We start from the raw sequence: 24,640 nt of genomic DNA, 5'->3' as shown, positions 1-24,640 counted from the left end.
ATATTTGACAAGTGAAAGTATTGACCTATGTTGGTATCGATACACTTATAAAGTCTCACGATCAAATCGAGTTGTATATACGATGTCAATGATTAATTTATACAATCATTAAATTCTAAAAATAACAAAAATTCTTAAAAAGATAATTAGAATTAAATTTTGAGATTTCAATTGGAACATTGAAAATGAAAGGATATGACAACTCATATCCTTTCATATTCTCATTTACTTGAAAAAAAAAAGGAAAAATAATAATATACTAGATTAGCTAAAATTAAAACTAATACTATGAACATAATTTTAATTTTCCCATTTTACCCTTTCTACTACTTGTCCAAAAATCTACACCTTCCAAGTGAAATTACAGAAAAGGGTCTGTTACATTAAACTACATTGCTGTTTTCCATGAATGATTCAAGGGTAGGAAAGGCAGAAAAAGAGCTACCATCAAATCCACATGAGCCACCATCAACCACCACATCCGCCGCCTTCTGCGGCTGCGCCGGCATAGGTTCCACTGATTGTTCGAGTAAAAAAGCTGACGTGTCAAGAGTTGGCAAAAAACAACCAGGCTGTAGCCGGTTAACAACACGCTGAGGTTCAGGTTTCAGAACATGAGCAACCGGCAACTGCCCGTCGCCGCCGAATCTAGCTCCGGTCACCTGCTGCACCATTTCACGGAAATTATCCACGTCAGCAGTTATATACGTCGTCGTATTACGCCTTAAAGCACGTGACTTCCTCTTAGTTATCTTCCCGTTCACTCGGACTTTATTGCTCCTCCGATTCGAAACACCGGTCGTCTCATTCTCCGACCCACCGGAATTGGTTCCTGTCGAAGTTTGAACCGGGTTCATCTCCGGCTCCGGGAAGGCAGATTTTTGGAGGACTTTGGTTAAAGTTTCAGTTTCTCTGGTGTATACGTCGGAAAACCAAGAATCAGCAAAAGCAGAACGGAAAGCCCATGGCTCCATGGTCATTAAATTGTCAGAAGAAGCCATTTTTATTACAGAAATTGGAAAGTTAAAGCTAAAAAGATTCAATTTTTAGAGAAACAAAATGTGTTGGATTGCATCCTCTGTTTTAGAGAAGTGAAGTATGAAAGGAGGAGGAAGTATATAAGAAGGGGGAAGATTAGAGTAGAAAGGAAGAAACCGCGTTTTGTGGGGACACGTGTCAGCATATCTGTACGTACAGGAATCACTCTAACGATAATTTTCAGTTTAACATTTTATTTTTACCATATCGATGAACAAAAAATTGTGTTGAGAGCATCACCCTCAATGAATAAATAAATTTAAAGCTCTGAGTGGAAGCACATTTTGATTTTATGTGAAGTATCGAATTGAAAAATTGAACTTTTGAAAATTCAACATTAATATCGAACTTAAAAATTAGAAGAATTGATTGTTTAATTCAACTTTTTTAATTTTTTAAAATTTACATCTAGATGACCTACAAAATAAAAGAAAAAAAATTATAAATTTATTATTATGTGACATTGTTTAATTAGACAAAAACTTTTAAAAAATAAAAAAGTAATTTGCTAATTCGATCAAAAGGTGATTATTGAAGATAAGATTTTAGTAACTTTCTTTTTCCTTTTATTGGAACTCCAATTAATTACTAAAGCAACTTTAATCTATTATCATATGTGAGCAGTAAAATTTTGTATCGCCTTCGTTTATTTTTAATTGTCATAATTTTTTTATAATTAAATTATAAAAAATTTTAGTTAACTTTTTACAATATACTTTTCATCATAATATATGCAAAAAGTTAAAATTTATAGTACTTATCGTATAGTTTTTTAATATTTAATTTTTTTTGTTTGAAATGTTAAATTAATTTAAGTCTAATTTTATTTTTAAAATGAATCAAATCAACTTTCGAAAAGTGTAATATAACAAATAAAAATAGACGAAGAAAATAATCACGTACTTTAAACATTATTTAAACTCAATGATTTATCGAAAATAATCTCTCTATTCATATTAATATAAATAAAATATGCTTACATTTTATCGTCTCTTTCATATTCAACAAATGAAAATATATTGATATGATATGATGATTGATGAGAGTGCTAAACTAAAAAGTTCAAATGATGCAAGTGAGTTAATCGTGTATTAGTGCTTGGATTTTGATTAGGATGGATGAGTTTAAATTACTTTAATCCTAGTGCTTGGTTTAGTCACTTTAATTTACTCAATTAAGTGATTAAACAAAATGTATTTTCCACTTAAAAGTCACATAAACTGACTTTTGCATATGTGTAGTCATTGATTACTGCCTAAGAATTTTACAAATGTTGAGGGCAAAGGGGGCAGCCCAAAAAAGTCATCAAATATCATATATAAATATTTGTGATAGCATATAAATATAATCTTATATATTTCACTCTTAATAATAATTCATTTAGAATAACGATTATATCACAATTAAAAATATATAAAAATAAATCTTTTTTTTAAAATTTATGCTTAATAACATACCACGTATAAATTAAAAGAAACGAAATAACGTGTCATTCAATTGACTTATTAAATTAAGGAAAAAGGGTCTGATATACCCCTCAACTTTGTCATTTGGAGCTGATATACCCCTCGTTATAAAAGTGGCTCATATATGCCCTTACCGTTATACAAACGGCTCACATATACCCCTGCCGTTACAAAATGGCTCACATATACCCTTCATTTAACGGAAGTTAAAAAATTAGTTTTAAATTTATATTTATTACTTCTAATTTTTTTTAAAAAATTATTTAGGAGTATATATGATTCTTCTATCAAAGTTCAAGGTATATTTTAATTTTTTTCATACATAAATTATTTTTTGACTTCTTTTATTATAATTATTTGAGTTTCTTATTCTTATTTTGTTTTTGTCTTTCATTCCTTAGTTTAAAGAAAAAAAAATTAAATTATTTTTTTGTGTGTATTGTAATTTAATTTCGTATTCGGAAAAAAAATTTGGCCATCTACAATAAATTTTACAAGAATATTATTGAAACATAAATAAATTTGATTATCAAAATAATAATTATAAATTAATCATTGAAACAAAAAAAGTCAAAAAAAATATGTTTGACGAGGATTAAATTTACTCATATGGGATTATATTTTTTAGAAAAAAATAATAAAAATTTAGATTAAAATTATTTTTTTTCATTTCCGTTAGAGGAAAAGGGTATATGTGAGCCATTTGTTTACAAGTAAGGGTATATATGAGCCACTTTCATAACAAGGGGTATATCAGCTCTAAATGACAAAGTTGAGGGTATATCAAATCCTTTTCCCTTGAATTAAAGATAATAACTTTGAAACACAAATTGGTCACAATTAAGGGAACATACAAGAAAATTAGGTAAGAATAGTCAAATAATCAAATATATATATATATATATATATATATATATATGAGTAAACCCTTCAAGCTGTTGATAACGACAAATAAATTAAATCATATATTAGTATGAGCTAAAAAAGCAAAAAAGGATTAGATAAAAAAAAAGAGATCCCACCATAGATTAAATAGATTTAAATATGATTTATTTATATTATTATAGAACTAAATGCAACTTTTCTAGAAGGTTAAATTCAAAAAAAAAAAAGAACTTTTTGAAAAAATAAAATAAAAATGGTAAAAATTTAATAGGGCCCCAGGAATGACGCCATGCATAGGGTATAATTGCGTTTGAATGACATAATTTAAATTCAACTTTTTTTAGCTCGATTTAATTGGACGGTTTTGTAATTTCAAACAGATGCCGTCCAATAAATGCATATTTTTGTTTGCTTTATGTTAGTTATTATGCAATAATTCATATCTAATACTCTAATTTAGTTTTGGATAATAATATGTTTATTTATTAACGATACAAAATAATATCACAGAATATATACGAGATAATAATAATTACGTCTTAATTTTAAAACTAAGTCGAGTTGAATGGGTGCATGAATCTTGAAATTATTTTACGCCATTAGTGTATTGAATTGATACATTTCAATATACTCCCTCTGTCCAGAATTGTTTGTCATGTTGTGCACTAATTTTTAAAGTTAAATTAAATCACATTAATTTGATATTTTAAACAAAAAAACTAGATATTTTAAAACTATATGAAAAATATTACAAATTGCAATTTTTTGCATATTAATATGATGAAAGAATACGTCTTAAAATATTAATCAAAATTTTTATAGTTTGATTCTAATAATAGAAACCATGACAAACAATACCGAACGGATGAGGGAGTATATATTAAGACACGACTAAGTCATCACTTGCACAACATTTCTCTATATACTAGATGAGTGTTGCCCGTGCTAAGCACGGGCCCAACATTTTACACTTTAAAGTAGTGACAGCATGAACATATACACAACTGCAAAAAGTTTGTTTAATAAGTTTATGCCGGAGAATGTCTTCATAGGTCATATACGTATAACGCTATTATGTGTTCTTTCTCCACCACCCTCCAATATCTCTAATAATATACAACCTGAACCACAATAAATACACACATAAACAATATATCTAGAAGGTCAAAAATAAACCAATAACGAAAGTTGCTCCCATTAATACTACAAATACGACATTCTATCTTTAGCTAAAGTGGTGCATTGACGGAAAAAATTGAGCTAGGAACATACTAAACAATGACAAGAAACACCTACCTTAGAGACTCCTTTGTAAACATCCTCACCAGCAGGATTATTAATGAGAACTCTGATCTTGGATTCTCTTCATTGTAAGCAATGCATGTCATCATACATGAAGACTATAATATTTTGAACAAATTTTGCTCGACAGCTGATACCAACTGATATGCAAAAGGTTATGAATCTTTTAGATTTTTACTACTGACTCCAAATTAGTTACTATTCAGTGAAATAACCAATGCGACCACATTACATCAATCTACCAGCAAAGACACGTTAGAGTGGTAATCTATGCTTACCTTAAACCTTAAGTAGCAATATCACGCGCTTCATGTTCCATAAGTATTTGCCAAATATGATGTCCAATAAATATTTTCTAATCATTTTAAAAATCTCCTGTAAAATTCTGCAAGACAATTGAAGCAATATTCCTAAAAGGGTAAAGGCCAGTGCAATCCTTTTAGAAATTAAAAAATAAAATGGAAAACCAGTTATATTGTATAGGAACAAACTTCTAGTGTCAGTACTGCATTAGCAAAAATAGAAAATCTCAAAGCTCCTCGAATGACATGTTCAAGAGAAGAATGTCAGGAGTTACAAATAAATAAACAAATAACACAAGAATTAAGTTGTTAAACCTCAATAAAGCTTAATGATGATTAATTGAATTATACATCCACATTACAAGGTAGTCACAGAAAAACAATTTATATTGACAAATCGAATCAATAAATGGAGAAGCTAGAAGGAGAATTGGATGATGGAAATTATAGATGGAGGTGAAATGTGTACTGACAAGGTGGTCTTTATTTATTTCAAATTCATGTCCTAAAAGTATTCAAAAGGTTAAGTTCTCCTCTAATACACATGTTAGGCTATTATGAGGATAATGTTTATAGTCACGGAGATGTGTTCGTAGCTTTGGAATAGGCATGGAGCTGGGATATATGACCTATGAGGATTCCACCTACTACCCCTTTGACGTCAAACAATGTTGATAAGTTACCAGATTCCTCGGGACAAGTATCGTCACAAAGGAATCAAGATACACTTTTACATAATAGAGTAAGAAAACAACAAGACGACATATCTAACATGACAAACGTAGAACAGTTAGCATGTTTGTATGGCTAATATAGTACAGGAAGCACGATAGAGAAATGTGTAAGCAACCAAAAAATGCAAAAAGCAAATGACGCAACTCCTGGAATCCTCTATGCTTCTCTAAAACCCACAACTGATTCTCTTTTCTGTTTGATCTTGAGAGAGGTTTATTCAATTCCTCGTCTTCTTTTTCCTGGCGATAACACTTCATCTTTATTACCCAAAATGATTTTCTTTAGCTAGAGAGCACTCGGAAGAGGATAAAGAACAGACGACTAAAGAATAGAAAGACATTTTCTTTAGCTAGAGAGCGCTGAGCACACCTTGTCACATAGATATTGTAGCATGACATTGCCTCGAGGCTACACGATATAAGGAACTATAATGATTAGAAATGCACAAATTTAGTTGTAGAGTGATGAGGCGGCTCCTCACAAGAAAAAAATATGGTAACTACAGTAAGTGAGAGAACTTCTCAACAACTTAACTGAATTTCACCGCGACCTGACAATGAAGAGATCAAAGTCATCTTGACTCCTGCATCTGGTGTGCAAAGATATTGGGATCTCAGGATAACTAACCTCAGGATAGCTTATCCGGATATAACTAGTTCCCAACTAAACGACCGCTAAGAGTCAGTAAACTCAATTCCACATCTCCCAATTTATTTGAACATCCTCCAAGGTACAAGCCAATATACAGTTCACACTTCTTTCTCTATATCGTTCCAATTTTATCGAATGTGCCCTGATCCCTGAGGGATGAGGCAATAGCTCTGGTTTAAATGTTCAAAGTGAAGATGAATTACAACAAAATAATTCTGGCCTTGTAAGCCTTTTATTGCAATATTGTATTACATATCAAACCATGTGTCAATGATGCTGCATTCTTAATGTTAATATCAATTTTTAAAAAATCTATATGAAGTTTAGCCAGTACTGGTAAACTTCATACCTGTGTTGTTGTGTATTCTTTTAGCTTTAATGAACACAGACCAGATTTCATAAACAAAGTCTGATTTGAAATCACATGGCCAAACGCCTACTAAGATCCGATAGATCAGATTGAGTGAGCTATTTACAAACAACAAAATACTCAATCAGAACACAAGGAAAAGAGATTGATTGATTGATAAAAAATTTTATATGGACCAAATATTACAAACTATGATGATCCTCAATCTGATCTCATCTTATTAATCTGATTCAAAGCTGGTTGTAGAATGTTGTAAGCTACCCAAAGCAAAGCAGGTGTTACAACAATCAACAGAAGTTGTCCCCTGTTATCACTCGCTGCTTCTGCAATCGTGGCGATATCGGTAGCAGCAGAGGCTTCTGGAGTGTTAAAGAAGCCTGTTGCTGCTAGCCCTGTAAGACCAAGCCCGATTATAATTCCTTGATTCCTCATTTTGTTGATTTGGTTTAGTGCTGGTTGAAGAATGTTGTAAAGAACCCAGGCTAGAGCCGGGATCAAAGGTAGCAACAGTGCTAATCCCCTGTTATCTCCTCCTTCAGCTAATTCTGCGATTTGTTGAGCTGCAAATGCGGAGTCACATGAGCTTAGTGTAGAGAAAACGGCACCTGCAATTGCGGTTCCAGTGAGTGGGATGGATAGATTTGAGGGTTTTGAAGTTAAGAGACCTTTGGGGAGGTTGTGGATGGAGAGAAGAGAGATGGGTTTTGGCTTCGATGGGTTGTTAATAGATGCTTTGGTGAAGCATTTGGCGTTGAGGACGGCCATGGTAGCTATGGTGGCTGCCATTTTTTTCCTTTCTTTTTGTTGGATTGGTAATGGTTGGTTAAATGTACATGTAGAAATATATAAAAAGAAGATAGACTCAAAGTGAGAGAACCAATAAGAATGTGGCATTTTAGATTGTTCTCTTATCCACAGATAGTGATATGGACAATATACACCTCATATTTGATAACACAACACCAATGCTTTCTTATCTTCACTCTCTTTTTTCCAGCAACTAAACTAATTAGAAACTTGTAAAAGTTTCCTTCTAGGCACTACAACAATTTTTTTGGGCCACAGAGTAAAATCCAATTTAAGGCCCAAAAGGAAAATTATGCCTTTTAATGAATTGAATATTATCAAGTGATCCTTCTAATTGTTATATGCATTGCAGAATATTTTATGTACGTGATGTGACCTGTGTATTTTCTATTTAGTTTTAAAACATGGTTTTCTAAGTCAAGTTTGCTTGCAGTTGGGAATATAATTAATTATATTGCGAACTCTAGATTCATAGGAGAGTAACAATGTCTAGCTTAAGATCAAATCGGGCTTTATCAAAGATAAGATTATATTGGTTGGTTATAGAGTTTGATGAGAACAAATTCAGTTCATTTACCTTGATGATTTCTTTGTTTGGCTACGATGAAAAAATACTTGTGGCACGTTTAAGTAGAGTGCTTCAGTCGGACCACGGGATAAACGAAATAGGTACAAGGAGATTTAGGAAGGCAACGCCTGTTACGATAACACTTCTCCACTATATTATATAACATGTAGTGTTCAAATTATGGACAGCATATACAACACTAGAGATCTTCCAAGATGCTGCCCAGGAGACACTCAAGAGTCTTAACCCTGATTCTGCTGAGAGGAACTACTAGACTTCAACCCAACAACATCTGGCCAAATAGATGACTCACATTTGATTATCCGATTCCATGGAGCGTAACCATGAGAGATATTCTGGTGTCTGATTGAACACAGGATCTATACCACTGGGTGGTGTAATTCTTTTCCGCATAATTGACTCGAAAAGAGTAGGTTCTCTCTTTCTACCGCCTCTTGGTCTAGATAGGAATTGCTCATCAACCTCTTCAAAATCTCCCTATAGACGACAACCGAAACACCTTAAGTCAAATCATGAATATTACAAAGAAAACTGATCTGAACGAACATAATGTGCATTCAAGTATACATTCTACTTACAGGAGTATAAATATGGCAGCCTGATTGTTCATGTTTATCTCTCACATGTTTGAAGGCAAATTTCATACCACAACCAGATATGCTACATGAGAATGGTTTAGATCCCACGTGCACGGCTTTGATGTGTTGAGCAAGATTTGACCTCTGTATTTTCAAGCAACAAATAAAGGTTAATATTGTTGCTCAACAACTTGAAGGAGATGGCTTTGGTTAAGGTTAAAAATCGTCGCATAGCTGTCTATGTATTTCTCCTCAGACTAGTAATGAATAAGCCCATTGCTTCTAGATTGATTACACTACTGTTCCATACGACAGAAGGAAACTTCAACTATATATAAGAAAATGTAATAGTCCTTACTGTGGAGAAGGTGTGCGGGCAATCCTGGAATTCACATTTTATTCTCTCTGATGTAGGCCCTTCTTCATGTGTGCGAAGATGCCGCTTAATATTCTTCTTCAATTGTTTGGTCCCACATATTTCACAATCAATATGTTGGTGGCAACTCTCTATGTGTTCCTTGAGGCATTTCTCGTTTGTGAAGTGTTTCATACACCCTGGCTCTAAACACATAGCCTCGACAGTCTCCAGCTGAACTGCAGTGATACAATGGCAAATTACAGTCAGCTTATAGGAAGTGTCTTTAATACTAGAAAAGTAAGAAATATCAATACTTCACAGCAAATTAGATTTTTTGAAATTTGACTTGCCATGAGAGTCTTCATGTTTCCTTAATTTGGATGCATATTTAAACACCTTTCCACATCCAGCTTCAGAGCAGACATATTCCTTTGGAAGATCAACATCTGCAGAGGCAGGTTGGTCATGCATCTCTTTGACATGCCGAGTCATGTTGCCTTGAAAACTGAATGTGCTTTTGCACCCATCAACAGGACATTCAAACAACTTTCCTTGGTGCAGCAAGAGATGTCTCGACAAGTGATCCTTTCTACGGTAGCTAGACTGGCAGTCATCTATATGACATACGAATGGCCTCTGTTCATGCAAAATATCAATAAGAGAATATCTTAAGAAAGTTTCAATCTACAGGGGTCCTAGACCCAAGTGCACTTATGCTAATGGAGAAAAATGTAAAAGCTCTCTTTTTGTATCTGGGGAGGAGGGGAACTGGGAAGAGTCTCGAACCACAAAGATAATAAGGCGTGATTGAGGCTCACTTGCTGGAGCTTCTCAGGAGGTCCCCCTTCCTGATACTAATCCAGTCAAGGAAATATACCTGCCTCTTGCATTTTGGAGTTCTTTATTTGGGATCCAATGCGTCACACCTTCACATAATTCCACAATGTTTCTCAAAATATCTCAATCTGCAAAGTCATTAGTATTAAATGCATCCATAGACAATAAATCAGAAAATATAACTAGTAAACCAAGACCTGCAAAAAAAAAAAGAAGATGTGCAACAACAAAACATACCTCGAGTGAATGACTTTGCATATGCTGCTTCAAATGAGCAGGCTTCTGAAAAGTCGCACCACATTCCTCACAAATATTCATTTTTGAGCCCTTTGCATTTTCAGTTGCGTCATCTTTCCGGCTCTCAATTTCATCCTATTAGTAAAAACAACAAACATTTCAGCATTACTTTCCTCTCAACTAATCAAATCAGTACCTAGAGCCAAACACACAATTTAAGCTCAACCACAATAAATTTTTGATAATATGAACAGTAAAAGCTCCTAAAACAACAATTACACTAGTTTAACATTAAAATCCAAACAAATCAGATCATACACCATTAAAAAAACTCTTATCGTCTTTGAGCTCCGGCTAATGAAACTAATAATTACTAATTATCAATTTTACCCTAAAAACGACCTCAGAAAAAACAACCACGATAGTAGATCTATACGAAACAGCTCAGATAACAAATAGTCAAAAATGAATGCAGAAAAAACGAAAATACATAGAAAAAAAACGTACTTGATGATGAGACTGAATATGAGAGGAAATTAAGGATTTCTTCGAACGGCAAAGGCCACAAAATTCACAGTAATATCTTCTAATGTCTCTAAATACTACTTCTCTTTTCTCTTCTCCGACTTCTCCCATTGCGCCCAATTTTCAGCGACGAATATCACAAACCCTAGTTTTGGTGAACTGTAGAATTTAGCTCTTTTTATAGTCGCGAAAAACTTGTAAATTGTTTCAACTCCCTCTAATTTCTGAAATGTGATACTTTCACCCCGCCAGGTTTTAGTTCATCAAGTTTCGCCACGAATTAATTAGTGATGTTTGTTTGGACACTTTAGTTGAAGTAATGAGTTTTGTTTGTTTATATTGAACAAATCTACACTATTAACGGAGGCTTAATAGGAGCATATTTGACCAGATTTTGAGATTCAATAAATATACGTGAGTCACTTTAATAACGAATATATTTAAGGGTGAAAATTATCAGCATCAAAGAATGAGAAGTATATATTTGAATAATTATTTATGAGAGAATGATTATTTCAAAAATTACTTTGAATTTGAAATATAAACTTATAATTATTTTGAATTTTATGATCCATTCACGTAGTCTCCCTATATTAAACCTCAATTATTAACGAATACCATATATGAGCCATTTCATTATCTTTGGCACTTTCCATACCATTTTATATAACATAGTACATTTAGTCATAAAGGTGCATTCTAATTCCTATTTGATTGATTGCATTATTTTTTTCAACTAAAACGTGTATACATATATATTGTTTAACACCACATTCCCTACGTATATACGTATGAAAAGTAAGCTAACTTTATTAGCTCATCAACTCGTCTTAACGTATCCTCACTATATAGGTGCAGACTTGCTTAACAACTGCCAAAAGTGAAAGCTTCAATGTTGAATTGTTGACTGACATATTGTCTCTTTTCTTATCATCATAAGGGAAAAAAGAGATGGATCACTCCTTGAGCACTCGCTAACCGTTGCGCCTTCCCTTCTGCTTACGCCATTTGTTTGTGATTGCTCTGGTTTGCTCTTTGTTGCGCTACCTCTGCTAGTAACCAGCTTTGGATTTTCCTTTGAGGCACCGTGTTGAGTAGGAATTTGAATTGAAACTCTATTTTGGGCTTAATGTTACTCCTCTCCCCGGGCTCGCTCCACTCTATACCCAAAGCTTCAATTTCGAATAAAGAAATCAAGAATATTGTTTCCTGATATCTCAATTGGTCAAATGCACAATCTAAGTGTATCCTTTCGATGAATGATCTGAGATGGATCTAGAACCATAATTTCTAACTATTATATGTCATCAATCTTATGAAGTGTTTGAAACTGTTGGTTGATACTCAAGCAATTTGTGCAGGTGGTGTACCAAGATCTAAAGAAGTTGAGCATATTTGCTCCTTTCTATGGTAATTTGTAGGGAAAGGAAGCGAAATCCACTGGATACCCATAGCCCGCTCAATACTGCAGCAAAACAAATCTAGTTCTATGCTTGTTTTGTTGTAAAATGGAACCACTTTTGCTGCACTGAAGATACCATATGTCAACGAGTCTTCGCATGGCCAGAACTTCGCAGTGGTTGAGAAGTCCAATCGATTCAGTTCTGCTTTTGAGCTATGATTATATGGTTCAAACATATGGTTCAAAAATCAGCAAGTACACGTTCAAGGTGCATTTAGAAACTAGTCTTGAGTAGAAGGACAAATTCTATTGACAATGACGGAATCCAATTTCATTCACTGGAAGCAACACAAAGAACCTGCATTACTCCAAAAATATCATACCTGACACCATTCTATTCCATATTGCCGTTACAGTTGTTTCTGCACAGTTGTGTTTGGATTTGAAAAGGATCTTCAATCATCCCTATATTATACAAGTCACAAGCATCAATGAATAGTTATCATCTCACACTTCCAACAAATTTTCGCTTCCTCAGTTGTACCAAATCCAAATAAGAAATAACAGTGTTCCAATTCAGAAAAAGCAAGACGAACATGGGATTATAATGATGTTGTTAAAGCTAGCCAGTAGGTGCTTACCACTATGATTATACCAGCTTTTCCCATTCACAATTTAACATATTGACTTGGAAGGTAAAAATGCAAATTAACAAAATCTGGCAGAAACAGAACTGGAATATACATTTATGAGATATGAACAACGTTAAGAGCTACAACGCTAGAGATTATACATAACTGAAGACAAGGAAGAATTTATAATCTTTAAGCACAGGCACCAACTGAAATAGCAAAGGTTCCTGGCAAGTATAATACAGCAGCGAAGCACAAATACATAATTTTCTGTCAGTTTGCAGAAAATCCCAGCTTACAATACCAACACTCTCTTCGCTGATTTCCATCTCAGAAAGCCATCAGCTTTGCCTTAGAGAGAAGTAATCATTCTAGTTCATATTGTCATTGTCCTCGTGATCAGTAAAACTCTCTAAAATTGGAATAACAAAATCACCCTCTCTGCTTTCCCATCCATTTTCATCGTCTGTCATGTCTTTAGGTTCATCCTTCAGTTCTCTTTCAGTTTTCAATTCACTCGTATGACGGTCTCCTAACAAGAGAAGATCCAACATATTTCTTCTCAAATCATAAATTGGGTTCGGCTCAATCAAACACCCTTTACTATATGCTTCTCTAAGAAAAACAATCTCAACAATTCCTTTAGTGGATATGTAAAATATCCCAGGATGCTTCAATAACAACTCACGAATATTAACTACAATACCGAGGTCTTTCTTAAAATGTGCCAACCTTTCAACTGGCACTGACTTCTCGACAGTCAAGCTCAAAACTTCATGAATTATCGCCACAACTCGCTTCTCATACCGCTCAACACCTCCAAAAGTACGCTTCCCAACAACTGCTGACCTCGACGTTAACTCATCACATCTTGAAGATGGCCCCATGGTTTCAGTTGTTTGCGGATTCAAGTGATACGTGAGTTCTCTTTCGTAAGGCTTAACATAAGGAAGCCTTTGCCAATTTTTCAACTTCTCCCTAGAACCTGGTTCTATCTTAAATCCAGTAGGGAAATGAATAGGAAATGCATATTTGACCTCAAATTCACTCAACCATTTCTCAGAATACTCCTTTTTCCTCCAAGATTCAATCTTTGCCACCCCAAAACTCTCATCTTTGTCATTTCTATCAATTAATTCAACAACCTCTAAATCTACCATCCTAAAAACTTCATCATACTTGATTATTATCGAGTCCCGGAAGTTTTCAGGTAAACCCAATTCAGTCCTCAACAATCTAAGAGCATGCAAATGTATTGTCCCATTCACAGACATCATTAAAATTTTCCTTATTCTCATTACATTTTCATCTTCATTTTGTGATACAACATCATTTTCTTGATTCAGCAAAATGACGAATTTATCCCTAAACTTGCAGCATAAATTTCGCTTAATGGGGTGTGTAAATACCTCGAAAATATGGGGGTATTTCCGGAGAAGATCACCGGCAGTAATGGTGTTAATGCCGGCATGTGGGGCCCATTTGGAGAGTGACTGAACTGAGAGAAAAGGACCGCGTTTTCTTGCAGATACGACGTCGTAGAGGTTGATGATAAGCTTGAGTCTCCGGTAGTGTGCTGTGAGTTTGTCGAGATTCGGGTCGCGGGTCCGGTTTTCCAAGCGGGTTTGGGCAGTGTTTGCCGGTTTCTTCCACCGGATTTGAGTTGTGGAATTGAAAGGGCCAAATGAAAGTGGAGTGCTTGATGGTATATTCACCAGCTTCTTCCACCGGAGTTGTAAAGTTGTCATTTCTCTGTCACACGATGTGGCCGGTGCAGAGAAAAGAAGTAATTTTTTTTATATCCAAACTCGAAAACCCAATTTTTAAATAGGGCAAAAAAAGGTCAAATTGTATCTCTATTAAGACCATTTTTGACACTTTCTGGCTTAGCACTTGCAGAAAAGAAACCCCAAAACTGGAGAGATGGCTCTACTGTTCACCATCATGACTCCTCCCGCTACTCGTCTCTCTTGTCATTCATCTTCAACTTCTTCAGTGTTTGCTCACTCATGTTAGTGTCTTTGTTTAATTATTTGAATGACCTTTCTGTATGTCTATTAATCTTGTGTTCTAGATGTTTCTACAGAGATTTTTGTGGGATTCTAAATTCTGGGTTTTTCTTCTGTTTGCATTTGCTTTATGTTGTGTTGTATTGGAGTTTGCATTTACTTTCTTTAGGTTCTGAATTGGTCTATTATGTTCTTTTGCTCTGTTAAGTTTAGTTGTTTCCTGGTAAAGTTTGTAACTTTGAATGAATTGATTTAGGTCTTTACTTGAATACTAATGAGTTAGCCTCTTATCATCCCCTACCTTGTCAATTTGGATTTTGGGGATCTATGCTGCTCGGACTCTCCAAAAATGTTGGAGCCCTCGCGTTAGATTCTCCAAAAAAACACTATTTTTGGAGAATTTGATATGCACCCTACGCCTATTGTTTTGTTTTTCTGAGGAGTTCTAGCAGTTTAGGTGGGATTACCATTGTACTTAATACTCTTTGTAACAGTGTTTTAAAGTTTTTCACCATATAAATGTAATAGCAGTTGTACTGGCTGAATTTGTTGACACAAAGATGCATCCGCCACTGTTTATCTGAAAAATGTTAGTATTTTGGATTGTTGGGGCAGAGACAAATTCAAAATTTGAAGTTGAAGGTTCCTATATCGATCTCAATTCTCAAGTTAAAAAAATCATCTTTACAGTCATATATACATGAACCTGTAACCAGGCCTCTTGATTCATCCCGGGGTGGCAGAATGGGAAAGATCAAGACCTATCTTTTATTTCCTGCATCTTAACAATCTGCAAAATTTAAGGTTGATGTATCTTTTTATGTGATTGCTGTTGCCTTTTGTTCATCCTTTTCTAGTGAGGCAGTCTTAAACCATTATAAGAAATACTCCCATCTTCATCGTCATGCATCTGCAACATCTTGACTGTTCATGTTATAATCCATAAGAGGTTGCTAACTTTATAATTGATTCTGTATATATTAGTCTCCAGGTTTTGCAACGATCCCATTGCTTTGCAAGCAAAGTCACATATCAGTTACTATATTCGAGCACCCTTTATCTTAAAAGAGAGGTGTGTTTTGATTGCTGAGGCAGCATCTGATATTGATAGCGGGGATTCTGATAATCTGGAGAGTGATGAGGAAAGCTTGTCTTTTGATAACCTGCCATTGGAGTCTAAGCTTCAGCTGAAGCTTGAACAGAAGATGAAAATGAAGTTGGCAAAGAACATTAGATTACGAAGGAAGAAACTTGTCAGGAAGCGCCGCCTTAGGAAGAAGGGGAGATGGCCACCTTCAAAGTTGAAGAAGAACAAGAATGTGTAGTCTTTACCACACAATTCACCTTTTTGTAACCTTGACATCAATGTCTTCAACTTGTAGATATACAACCAAGGATTAATTAGCTTCTGCTTTTTTTATGGTATAGATTTGGTACTGTTAAGAGTTTCTACTTGTTTTAGTTGATACTTAGTAGAGAAGGCTCTTTTGTGTTACTGGAACTTTTCTTTGTTTGCTTTCGCTCACTTTCTTGAGTTTTTCTGGAGGTTAACATTGGGGTTGCAGATGTTTGCATTAGAGGTTATCAAAGTGAAAACACTCTTCTTTGATGTCATTGGTTCTGGGCTATGTTGCTCGGACTGTTCAAAAATGTTGACACGTGCATGTCAGAACCTTGAAAAGTACTAGTGCACTTTTGAGTACAAGCAAAATTGGTTCTGAATATGCGGAAGTGCAACAGTTGTATGGACTCAAATTAGTTAAATATATGAATTTGATGGAATGCAAAGGAAGCTTAAAAATATTTTCTTATTAATCATTCATCTAAAGATTTGCCCATTTTCTTCGTTTAATCTGTTAAAGGACGGAGATGGAGACTGTTTCAGAAGAAGTTCAATAACAAACGCCTTAAAAGTGCAACAGGAAAAACTACTAAAACGAAAGAACCATAAGAACTAATGAAAGTGATATTATTCTTAATTGGCATTTTCAGTGATTAACATAGTTTTAGAATGAAGATTCAAGATCAGAAGCAGTTGTTACAGTCCTAATGCTGATGGATTTTCTTAACAAATCAAACGAAGTGAAAGAATATGGTAAGAGTGTAACATCCATGTTTTCGCTAACTTCTCCAAGCATTGTCTTAACTGGTGATATCTGCATAAATAACAGAACACTATTTCAAGGAAAGCAGTCACCAAATAAAACGAAATGATCAGATAAAGAAGTTGTATGTACCTTTTTAGGATCTGTGAAAGAATTCTCATCCATCACATTGCTAGATGTTAATATAGTTTTTGTTGCCCCAGAGGACTGCAATGACAATCCACTGATAGAGATACTAAGAGTAACTCTGCTGCTCCCAAAGTTCACAACCTGCAAAATAAGTTGCGTGTTGAAAAGAAAAAAAAGACGAACTAGTCACGAAATTATAGATGGAGACGAAGTTGTGTATCTGCAAAATGAACATCAGTTGATTGTAGCAAGTATGAACACAGATTGAATCTATTAAAGAAACATAAAAGACAAATCCTCATTATGATTCTGAGCACTATAACCTCTAATACAAAGAGAAATATTAGTTTGTTAGTTCATCTAGTTTGTTCGCAGAGATGTATGGATCTAGTCTAGATAATGTAAGTCTTGAGAGGCACGAATGATAAACGTAAAAGAAAAATTTCACACCTTTATTCTTAAGTAGTTGTTGTTATCAGTCTCATTTTGCCAGGTGATGGCAGATGCTATTAGTTCATTCGAAGGATTAGCTTGGAGTGTTGAAGTTAGATAAGTTGCGCCATTTGACTCTATGAAAAAGTGCTGCATCCAATAACTAGGGGTTCCATACGCCTGTGAAGAAGTGAAAACAATCGCATCTGCAGTCCATCTAAACAAAATAACATTATTTTGCAGTGATATCCAATTTCAAAGAAAAAGGAGAAGAAGAAATCAAACTTACTTCCAGTCTTTGTCGTTAACGAATAGAGGTGCATAACTTGTCATTTCAATCACATCACTGCACGAGGATAAATACAGGTTATCGTCAAACAAAGAGATCACACTGTTCACACCATAAATTTTCCACGCTTTGAAGTTTTATCCTTATTATCTTTACCTTAACATATAATGTCGAGATACGTTGCTTGATACATATTCTCAGAAATGACAAGTACCTGTTTTTTTCTGCTCCAATAAGGAATGCAGCTTCAGCCAGTGCAGCTAAAAGACTACCTTTTCCAGCATCTTTTCCATGCACAGCATACTCACTTATAAAAGCCTATAAATATAAACAGTATACATAAGCACCATTTAAAACAGAAGGAAATTAATCATCAAAGGGAACATTTTAACTCACCTTCGGTCCACTGCGCAGTGCATCATCAAAACGGCTGGCGTTAAACCAGATGTCACTTGCACTGGCATAAATCTTAACCATAGAGAAATCACAAAGTTAAAACCTCACTTGAAACATAGGTTAACAAAGTTAAAGCTCAAATGTACATGCTCTGTAAGATAGACTTTGAACAACATCAAAGTCTTACATGAAAATCATATAAATCAGCCGGGTGATCCAATGCTTTGGAAGAACCATCACAGTTGGAGATTATCTTGATATCTGGGTAGGCTTCTTTGATTGCTGAATAGAACTTGAGGTAATTTCCTGAATCATACATATTATATACAAGGATTTGAATCAATCCTCAAAATTCATCGAAGGCTATGAAGCCCGTCCAACTGTAAATAAAAAATGTAAAGGGATGTCCCAGCTGCAAAGCTATTTTATTCTTCATGCATATTATAGATAATGACCCAATGAAACATAGAACAAAATGTGATCTGCATACCACGGTACTCTGAGTAGCTACAATCTTCATTTCCAATAGCGACATATCTCAAATCAAAGGGCTCTAGATGTCCCATTTCAGCTCGAAATGAACCCCATTTTGAGTTAGGAGCACCTCTCGCAAATTCAAGACCATCTAAGATATCCTGGGACAACAAATATGCTTATAAAACCTAAAAAGAAAGCTTAATATGCAACATCCACAGTCCAAGTAATGTAACATTTCAATTCCAAGGATTGTTTTCATCAAATTTCTGGTAAGATTTTAACGTCTATAGCATACGTCTCGTAGAATTTAAAAAGAAACAGAGATTGCATGGCTGATAAGAAGGAAGATTGTGTTTAGAAAGTGTTGTACCTACGGATATGCCTCTATATTTTAGTAATAAGTTGTATGTCCAAAATATTGACTATCAAATCGATCTTCATAGCTGTTTTAACTCGCAATCATATTTAAAAAGTAATGTCCATGTCATGTGTACGCAGGAGAAAGTTCAGGAGACCTACTTGCACGTAAGGTAAGATATCGGAAGTGTCAACTTGTTCTTTGTGGCTGATTCCTGAGAATAATAGTCGCATAGAAAAAGCTAATTAACTGCATGAAGAGAACACAGACTAATTTTTTTTTTAAATAATGCATCTTAGAAAGTAGAGGAGGACATACCGCTATTGAAAACCCAGATTGGCAATGCACCCAAGTCCTCGGCAAGCTGCAGCAAGAAAGGACTCAAGTAAGGAACATGCATAAGCACACAATATTCATGTTAAGAGGCTTGGCCAGGTTTAGAAGTCCATTTACATCAAAATTCAGGAGAGGGAAAGAATTTTACTTGAAGAAACTCAAAATGACCAAGTCCGTCATCAGTCCAATACCCCCACACATCACCGTAATGGCCAGGCCTATTTTCCCATGGTCCAATTGTTTTGTTCCACCAAAATGCATTTTTTAACCGTTCCCCTTCCACAAAACATCCCCCTACAGACATGTATAATTAATGATAAATTTATCCACATTGGACAGATCATCAAAGATGCTCAAATGGGAGACTATCCATACATATAGACAGGGGAGAACTACACAGAAGCACATGAGCGAAACTAAAATAAGTGATCTAACTGTTGGAGAACTTAAAAGATAAAAAAGGAGGGCTATGATACTTTTAAAAAGCAGAACAACGTAAAACATAAGAAGGGAGAAATGAAATGAAATCTGAATTCCATGCTTCTTGTTAATCTCGTCATCATGACACCTTGAGGAGGAGAATGCTGAGAAAACAGAAGTTGAACTCAGATGATATTACTTGTGAGTTGTGATACCACATTAGATAGAAGTTGAACCAGAAATATGATATAAACTATGAACGACTTCAGAAGCTAATGAATTAGTCTACTCGAGGACTTGTGGAAAATTGACATTAATCACTGACATTTCCTATTTGCAAATCCATCTTTGTGAGAGCTTGCTAAATTATATACGACAGATGCTCTTTCAGGCTTGCATCCGCATTGATTCATCTGCAGAATAACTTTATGAATGGGAAAAACTAAACTTTTTTGCCGGTATAAGATATTTAGTCCGATTCTATTATAAATATAATGCATTGCTCCATCAACTGGTAATGTTACATGACATAGACAGGTTGAATTTCAGGAATACCTGGAAATCTGATGAATGCTGGTTTCAAAGCTTTAAGCATTCCGAAAAGGTCTTTCCGGAAGCCATTCCCCTGCACCAAGAAGTTAAATATTATGACACAAATACATCCACAGAGTGCTCATCCGAAAGTGAAAAAAATGAACAAGAAAGAAAATAACTGAACACATAATGTTCGTTGACATAGAAGAAACAATTTAGTAGTGATATATATAGCCAACAACAAGGTTAACTAATAATTGCAATAATTTGTAAATTTGTTTAGTTTAAGTTGACAACTACTTCTTTTCACCATACATACGTTGTACGTATCCAAGGGCATCAATGATACTTGATCAAACCATATAACACCCTTTGTAGTTGATCTCAGTTCCAGTCTTGAATTGGAATCTGTTCCTTCAGCTTCCAACAAAACAAAAACTTTTGTCCAATTCGATACATAATCAGCTCTGTAAGAACAATAAAAATAACCTGTAAGTAAGATGCAAACTTCGTATAAACATTGGCGAGAGAAATTGGAAAACATAGACAACTACATATATGCATATGAAACTTACACTACAGTTTTTGTAGCCAGCTTGTTTAGTCCATTTGAACTGGTTAAAGCTACTGATAGATTAAGTGGTTCGTCTGAACGCACATGAAACACCAGCTTATAGCTCTTTCCGTGTTCAATATTCTGCAGGAAAGCATAAAATAGGGACAACATGAGTATATAAACATAGAATTACTGGAGCCTAATGATAGTCAGATTTTTAAAAGGTCTGTAAGATACCATGCCCCAGAATCCTGGATTGTAGACACCAACTCCTCCATCTGGACATATATTGGCACCTCCATTGTCACAGAGAACCTCAACCTTCAAGGCAACTTTATTCCGATCAAAGCATGAGGAAAGATCCGTTGATACGATCACAGAAGAATCATTCCCAATGATAGACCAAGGTTCAATGCGAGGTGGCGTGAATGAGGCTCCAGATTCAAAACCTGAAATTGTTTTTCAAGAATACTAAGATTAAAATCAAATTCAAGAGTACTCACCAAAGTCTTGTTATCAATCGAAAAGCATAACTGTTGAAGCATTCATTCAAGAACATACAAAACTTTTCAACTTATTGTTTCATGCACGCGAATATATTTCAAAGAAATAGTAATTCTGACAATTGAAGAGAGGACAAAAGCATATAATGTCTCTGAGTTTCTATTTAGCCAACAGTAATGCCATTGTCTTCACATTTTCAACCGACTAGTAAGCATTTTCTCCCATCTTTACAGGTTTTTCCTTTTCTAAATTAACCAAATCACCTCTGTTGCAGACAAGTTCAGCCCACAGTCCTCCAGCGCCGGCATGATTTATCTCCTGAACCAAAGTACCAGATGCAAGATGTTACAAATTATTTAATTGACAGTATCTAATTATCAAGGGGAAATGCATCCCATATCTATGGGAGTAGCTCGACGCAATGCACAAAATAACTTTTTTACCAAGGTACAATTTCATTAAATGGAATGTTATTATTCTACATATCATTTATGCACCAACAGTCAGCTGGTGACGAAGACGTTTGCATGATAAAGTAAAGAAAGAGACAGGAAGACACCTTAATCATTGGAACAGTTATGTACAGAAAATATGAGATGAAAGCTTCTCATTTTCACTAGAATTGGAACACCTAAATGACTTAACTCACCTCAAAGAATATTCCAAATAGAGTATCCGGCATTTTCCTTGCTGATGCTTCAGATGCATTTACTAACAGTAGTGCTGTCTGGTCTGCATCAATCTTGCTTGCAGAACATTGGTATTGGATGGATATCCCAAACAGAACTAAAAGGAGAATGCAACAAAGGGAGCGCCTTGAATCCATCTCCATCACACACCGTTCAATGTTCCCCAAACCTATTTTAAGCTTTATCAAAGATGCTATAATACACAAGATTTTAGTCAATCATAAGAGGAAAAGCAATAAAGTCGCTAACTTTTGCAACAACATAATATCATCAAGAGATAGTACCACTAAGATGATTGTTCAAGCAAAATAACAATATCACTGTGTCAGACTTCTCTGCTTGTTATGAACAGTATTAGTGGAAATCAAAGAATAAAATTGGGGGAAAAAACATAAATAAAGACGTGACAGACGTGTAATGGAGAATTTCCATAGTATACAAGTTACTGATCAATCTTGGACAGACTAAATCATAAATCCATGAATCCATAGGGCACTCTAGTGTTCTGGATTCATTAGGAGATATAATATCTCAATATCCAACTTGAAATCAATGTTGGCAAACATATAAAGAAAGAGAATTCTTGACTCAGTTCTCTATCTTAACGACAAAAAATAGGATTGATCAAATTCTACGCAGAGTTGTATTTGACATAGTAACTAGTTTAACCAACTCTCCCTACTTTCTTTTCAAGATCTCAACAATCATAAGTGAGCACAGAAAAATATCAAGAATTTGACTAATTAGACACAATTTGTTAAAAGCAACTAAATAGATGTCATTCTGAGTGAAATAACATCAAAAGCAACAAATACTAAAAAATATATAGAAAAACAGAAACAGAAGAGAAATGAGAAGTTCATAGTTGATACTTAATTGCAAGAAAACAATGAATAAACATAAAAAGGTGCAAACTTGATTTCTTTCTAGTTGACTTGTTGTTTCACCTGAATAATGAGGGCTGAGTTATAGCTTTAATTTTAGAGTAATGTCACTCTTGTGCATGCCTATTTCAAGATTTCAAAGCATGTCTATATAAAGGCAATTTTTGGTTAAAAGAAGTAACTTGTTAGTATGGACAAGGGGTGAAGGAAGAAACCATTTCAATTCTTTAAGTTGTTTCAAGTTAGCAACTTTTATGTGGATCATCGCGTTTCTGTTTTAATTTGTTTGTCTTATTTTAATTTAACACGTAGTAAATAAATTTTTGAATCTTGTCTAGATAGAATGTAGCTAAATGTATAATCTTAAAGTTAAATAAAAAATGAAAGAGTTGTCAAAAAAATACGAACTAATTAGCAAAGATAAATAAATTGAAATAAACAAATATGAATTGTTAATATAAATAGTAATATCCAACTCTTCAAATGATAATTTAGAAGGAAGAAATAACTTAATAACTTGTTATATATGATTAAATTAGATTTATGATGTACAAATTTGTTACAAACGTGAGTAACTTAAATTTGCTAAAGATTTTTCTAGGCTAGTAAACTTGAAGCAAACTTATCTTTTTTTCCAACCAAACAAGCTTATCTAAGCCTTATATATACCTTTTTTTTTTTAAAAAAACACCATTACATATTAATTTCAAATAAATTGAGATTGGTTATAAATATAGTTGAGTGTCAAATTGGTCATACATTTTATTATTTGAATCTTTTGCACTCATTTAACATTACTTAGACCAACAAATTTAAATTACTAGATAAAGAAAAATTAAATCATAACAAACTTAAGTGATTAAATTAAGGAAAATACTAAGATTGCAATTTTATGGAGTAAAATTAGGGGTGTGCAAAAACCGAACCGACCAATAAACCGAACCGATAAAATGTTATTGGGTTATTGGGTTTTTAATGGGTTTAGAAAAAATAATTATTGGGTTATTGGGTCGGTTTCGGTTTTTCCTATTGGGTTATTGGGTAAACCGATGACCCAATAACACGATAGTTATTTACTACTTTACCCTTCCTCAATATTAAATATACATAATTTAATACATAAATAGATTCAATATTAGCTTTTCAGGCTATGTGATTTTTTGGTTAGGAAATTGGTGAGAACTTTGTTGATTATCTAGTGGATCAAGCAACTGTTCAAGATTGTCTCATTGAAATATTTTATTTTAGTTTTAATTCTAGTTCGTAATTGTAGGAGATAGCTTTTGCAAGTTTGTGAATGTTAGTAATTTGATCAACATTCAAAGTTTTCTATTATGTTTTGGCGGTAAGTTGGTAATATGTAATTATAACATACGTACTCTTATATATTATTTGATCGACATTTTCTTATTGGGTTAACCGAAACCGAACCGATAACATCAAAAACCGATAAACCGATAAAAAATTTCTTATTGGTTTGTTATTGGGTTAGCATATTTTAAAACCGAAAACCGATAAACCGAACCGATTATATGTAAAACCGAACCGAACCGACCGATGCAAACGCCTAAGTACCACTCCACTTAATTATTGCATGAGAAAAAGGAAGATAAATATGAGAAAAGTGGGACCATAAGGAGATTATGTTTGTTTTGTGATTATAAAAATCTTGGAGGCAAATCATTATAATTGAAGGTAAATTGTAGAAGTAAGATTAAATAATTTTTTAAAAAAGAAAACATTTTGTTATGTTGAGAACTAAAGTAGATGGCAAGTGTTTGAGTTTAGACCAAATACAAATTCTTATT

The 24,640-nt window shown here is 34.2% G+C and overlaps 6 protein-coding genes across 7 annotated transcripts; 1 reads left to right on the top strand and 5 right to left on the bottom strand.

Moving 5' to 3' along the window:
• Window positions 1-131: 131 nt before the first annotated feature.
• On the bottom strand, window positions 132-1,110 carry LOC107032147 (calmodulin-binding protein 25). Its single transcript, XM_015233722.2, has one exon. The coding sequence runs from the start codon at window positions 999-1,001 to the stop codon at window positions 384-386; it is 618 nt and encodes a 205-aa protein (XP_015089208.1). The 5' UTR covers window positions 1,002-1,110; the 3' UTR covers window positions 132-383.
• A 5,682-nt stretch (window positions 1,111-6,792) lies between these two features.
• LOC107002217 (photosystem II core complex proteins psbY, chloroplastic) lies at window positions 6,793-7,587 on the bottom strand. Its single transcript, XM_015200150.2, has one exon. The coding sequence runs from the start codon at window positions 7,533-7,535 to the stop codon at window positions 6,951-6,953; it is 585 nt and encodes a 194-aa protein (XP_015055636.1). The 5' UTR covers window positions 7,536-7,587; the 3' UTR covers window positions 6,793-6,950.
• Window positions 7,588-8,236: 649 nt separating this feature from the next.
• On the bottom strand, window positions 8,237-10,846 carry LOC107002216 (transcription factor IIIA). The gene is made up of 6 exons (XM_015200148.2): window positions 10,663-10,846; window positions 10,156-10,290; window positions 9,432-9,717; window positions 9,082-9,317; window positions 8,724-8,867; window positions 8,237-8,622 (listed from the first exon to the last, which is right to left on the bottom strand). Exons 1-6 carry the CDS (start codon window positions 10,789-10,791, stop codon window positions 8,434-8,436), a joined length of 1,119 nt encoding a protein of 372 aa, XP_015055634.1. The 5' UTR covers window positions 10,792-10,846; the 3' UTR covers window positions 8,237-8,433.
• A 1,955-nt stretch (window positions 10,847-12,801) lies between these two features.
• LOC107032240 (protein ROOT PRIMORDIUM DEFECTIVE 1) lies at window positions 12,802-14,495 on the bottom strand. Its single transcript, XM_015233822.2, has one exon. The coding sequence runs from the start codon at window positions 14,460-14,462 to the stop codon at window positions 13,086-13,088; it is 1,377 nt and encodes a 458-aa protein (XP_015089308.1). The 5' UTR covers window positions 14,463-14,495; the 3' UTR covers window positions 12,802-13,085.
• Window positions 14,181-16,248, top strand: LOC107032242 (50S ribosomal protein 5 alpha, chloroplastic). Its single transcript, XM_027912054.1, has 2 exons — window positions 14,181-14,725; window positions 15,708-16,248. The coding sequence occupies exons 1-2, from the start codon at window positions 14,638-14,640 to the stop codon at window positions 16,046-16,048; spliced, it is 429 nt and encodes a 142-aa protein (XP_027767855.1). The 5' UTR covers window positions 14,181-14,637; the 3' UTR covers window positions 16,049-16,248.
• A 423-nt stretch (window positions 16,249-16,671) lies between these two features.
• LOC107032580 (alpha-L-arabinofuranosidase 1-like) lies at window positions 16,672-22,954 on the bottom strand. Of its 2 annotated transcripts, none has more exons than XM_015234179.1 (18): window positions 22,896-22,954; window positions 21,909-22,141; window positions 21,523-21,577; window positions 20,993-21,204; window positions 20,775-20,896; window positions 20,519-20,666; window positions 20,221-20,290; window positions 19,394-19,539; window positions 19,228-19,273; window positions 19,071-19,123; window positions 18,565-18,709; window positions 18,262-18,380; window positions 18,075-18,146; window positions 17,893-17,996; window positions 17,679-17,735; window positions 17,408-17,606; window positions 16,961-17,098; window positions 16,672-16,879 (listed from the first exon to the last, which is right to left on the bottom strand). In XM_015234179.1, exons 2-18 carry the CDS (start codon window positions 22,089-22,091, stop codon window positions 16,730-16,732), a joined length of 2,019 nt encoding a protein of 672 aa, XP_015089665.1. In that variant the 5' UTR covers window positions 22,092-22,141; window positions 22,896-22,954; the 3' UTR covers window positions 16,672-16,729. The 2 variants fall into 2 exon arrangements, with proteins under 2 accessions (XP_015089665.1, XP_027768098.1); XM_027912297.1 differs by having other exon boundaries at window positions 21,909-22,117.
• Window positions 22,955-24,640: the final 1,686 nt, after the last annotated feature.

The sequence above is a fragment of the Solanum pennellii genome, chromosome 10, assembly GCF_001406875.1.
Source record: "Solanum pennellii chromosome 10, SPENNV200".
Classification (NCBI taxonomy): Eukaryota; Viridiplantae; Streptophyta; class Magnoliopsida; order Solanales; family Solanaceae; genus Solanum; species Solanum pennellii.
This window is presented reverse-complemented; position numbering and strand designations above follow the sequence as displayed.

Bases quoted from the DNA above. Each gene is read 5' to 3' on its own strand.
- LOC107032580 (XM_015234179.1), bottom strand. From the start codon at position 22,091: ATGGAGATGGATTCAAGGCGCTCCCTTTGTTGCATTCTCCTTTTAGTT. The intron at 19,274-19,393 runs GTAAAATTCTTT...TTCTTGCTGCAG, and splicing joins GTCATTTTGAGTTTCTTCAA to CTTGCCGAGGACTTGGGTGC. The intron at 17,607-17,678 runs GTAAGTTTGATT...TATTTTGTTTAG, and splicing joins GTTAACGACAAAGACTGGAA to ATGGACTGCAGATGCGATTG.
- LOC107002217 (XM_015200150.2), bottom strand. From the start codon at position 7,535: ATGGCAGCCACCATAGCTACCATGGCCGTCCTCAACGCCAAATGCTTC.
- LOC107032242 (XM_027912054.1), top strand. From the start codon at position 14,638: ATGGCTCTACTGTTCACCATCATGACTCCTCCCGCTACTCGTCTCTCT. The intron at 14,726-15,707 runs GTTAGTGTCTTT...TGTATATATTAG, and splicing joins TTCAGTGTTTGCTCACTCAT to TCTCCAGGTTTTGCAACGAT.
- LOC107002216 (XM_015200148.2), bottom strand. From the start codon at position 10,791: ATGGGAGAAGTCGGAGAAGAGAAAAGAGAAGTAGTATTTAGAGACATT. The intron at 10,291-10,662 runs GTACGTTTTTTT...TTTTACTAATAG, and splicing joins ATATTCAGTCTCATCATCAA to GATGAAATTGAGAGCCGGAA. The intron at 9,718-10,155 runs GTATGTTTTGTT...TTGCATGAACAG, and splicing joins TGCAAAGTCATTCACTCGAG to AGGCCATTCGTATGTCATAT.
- LOC107032147 (XM_015233722.2), bottom strand. From the start codon at position 1,001: ATGGCTTCTTCTGACAATTTAATGACCATGGAGCCATGGGCTTTCCGT.
- LOC107032240 (XM_015233822.2), bottom strand. From the start codon at position 14,462: ATGACAACTTTACAACTCCGGTGGAAGAAGCTGGTGAATATACCATCA.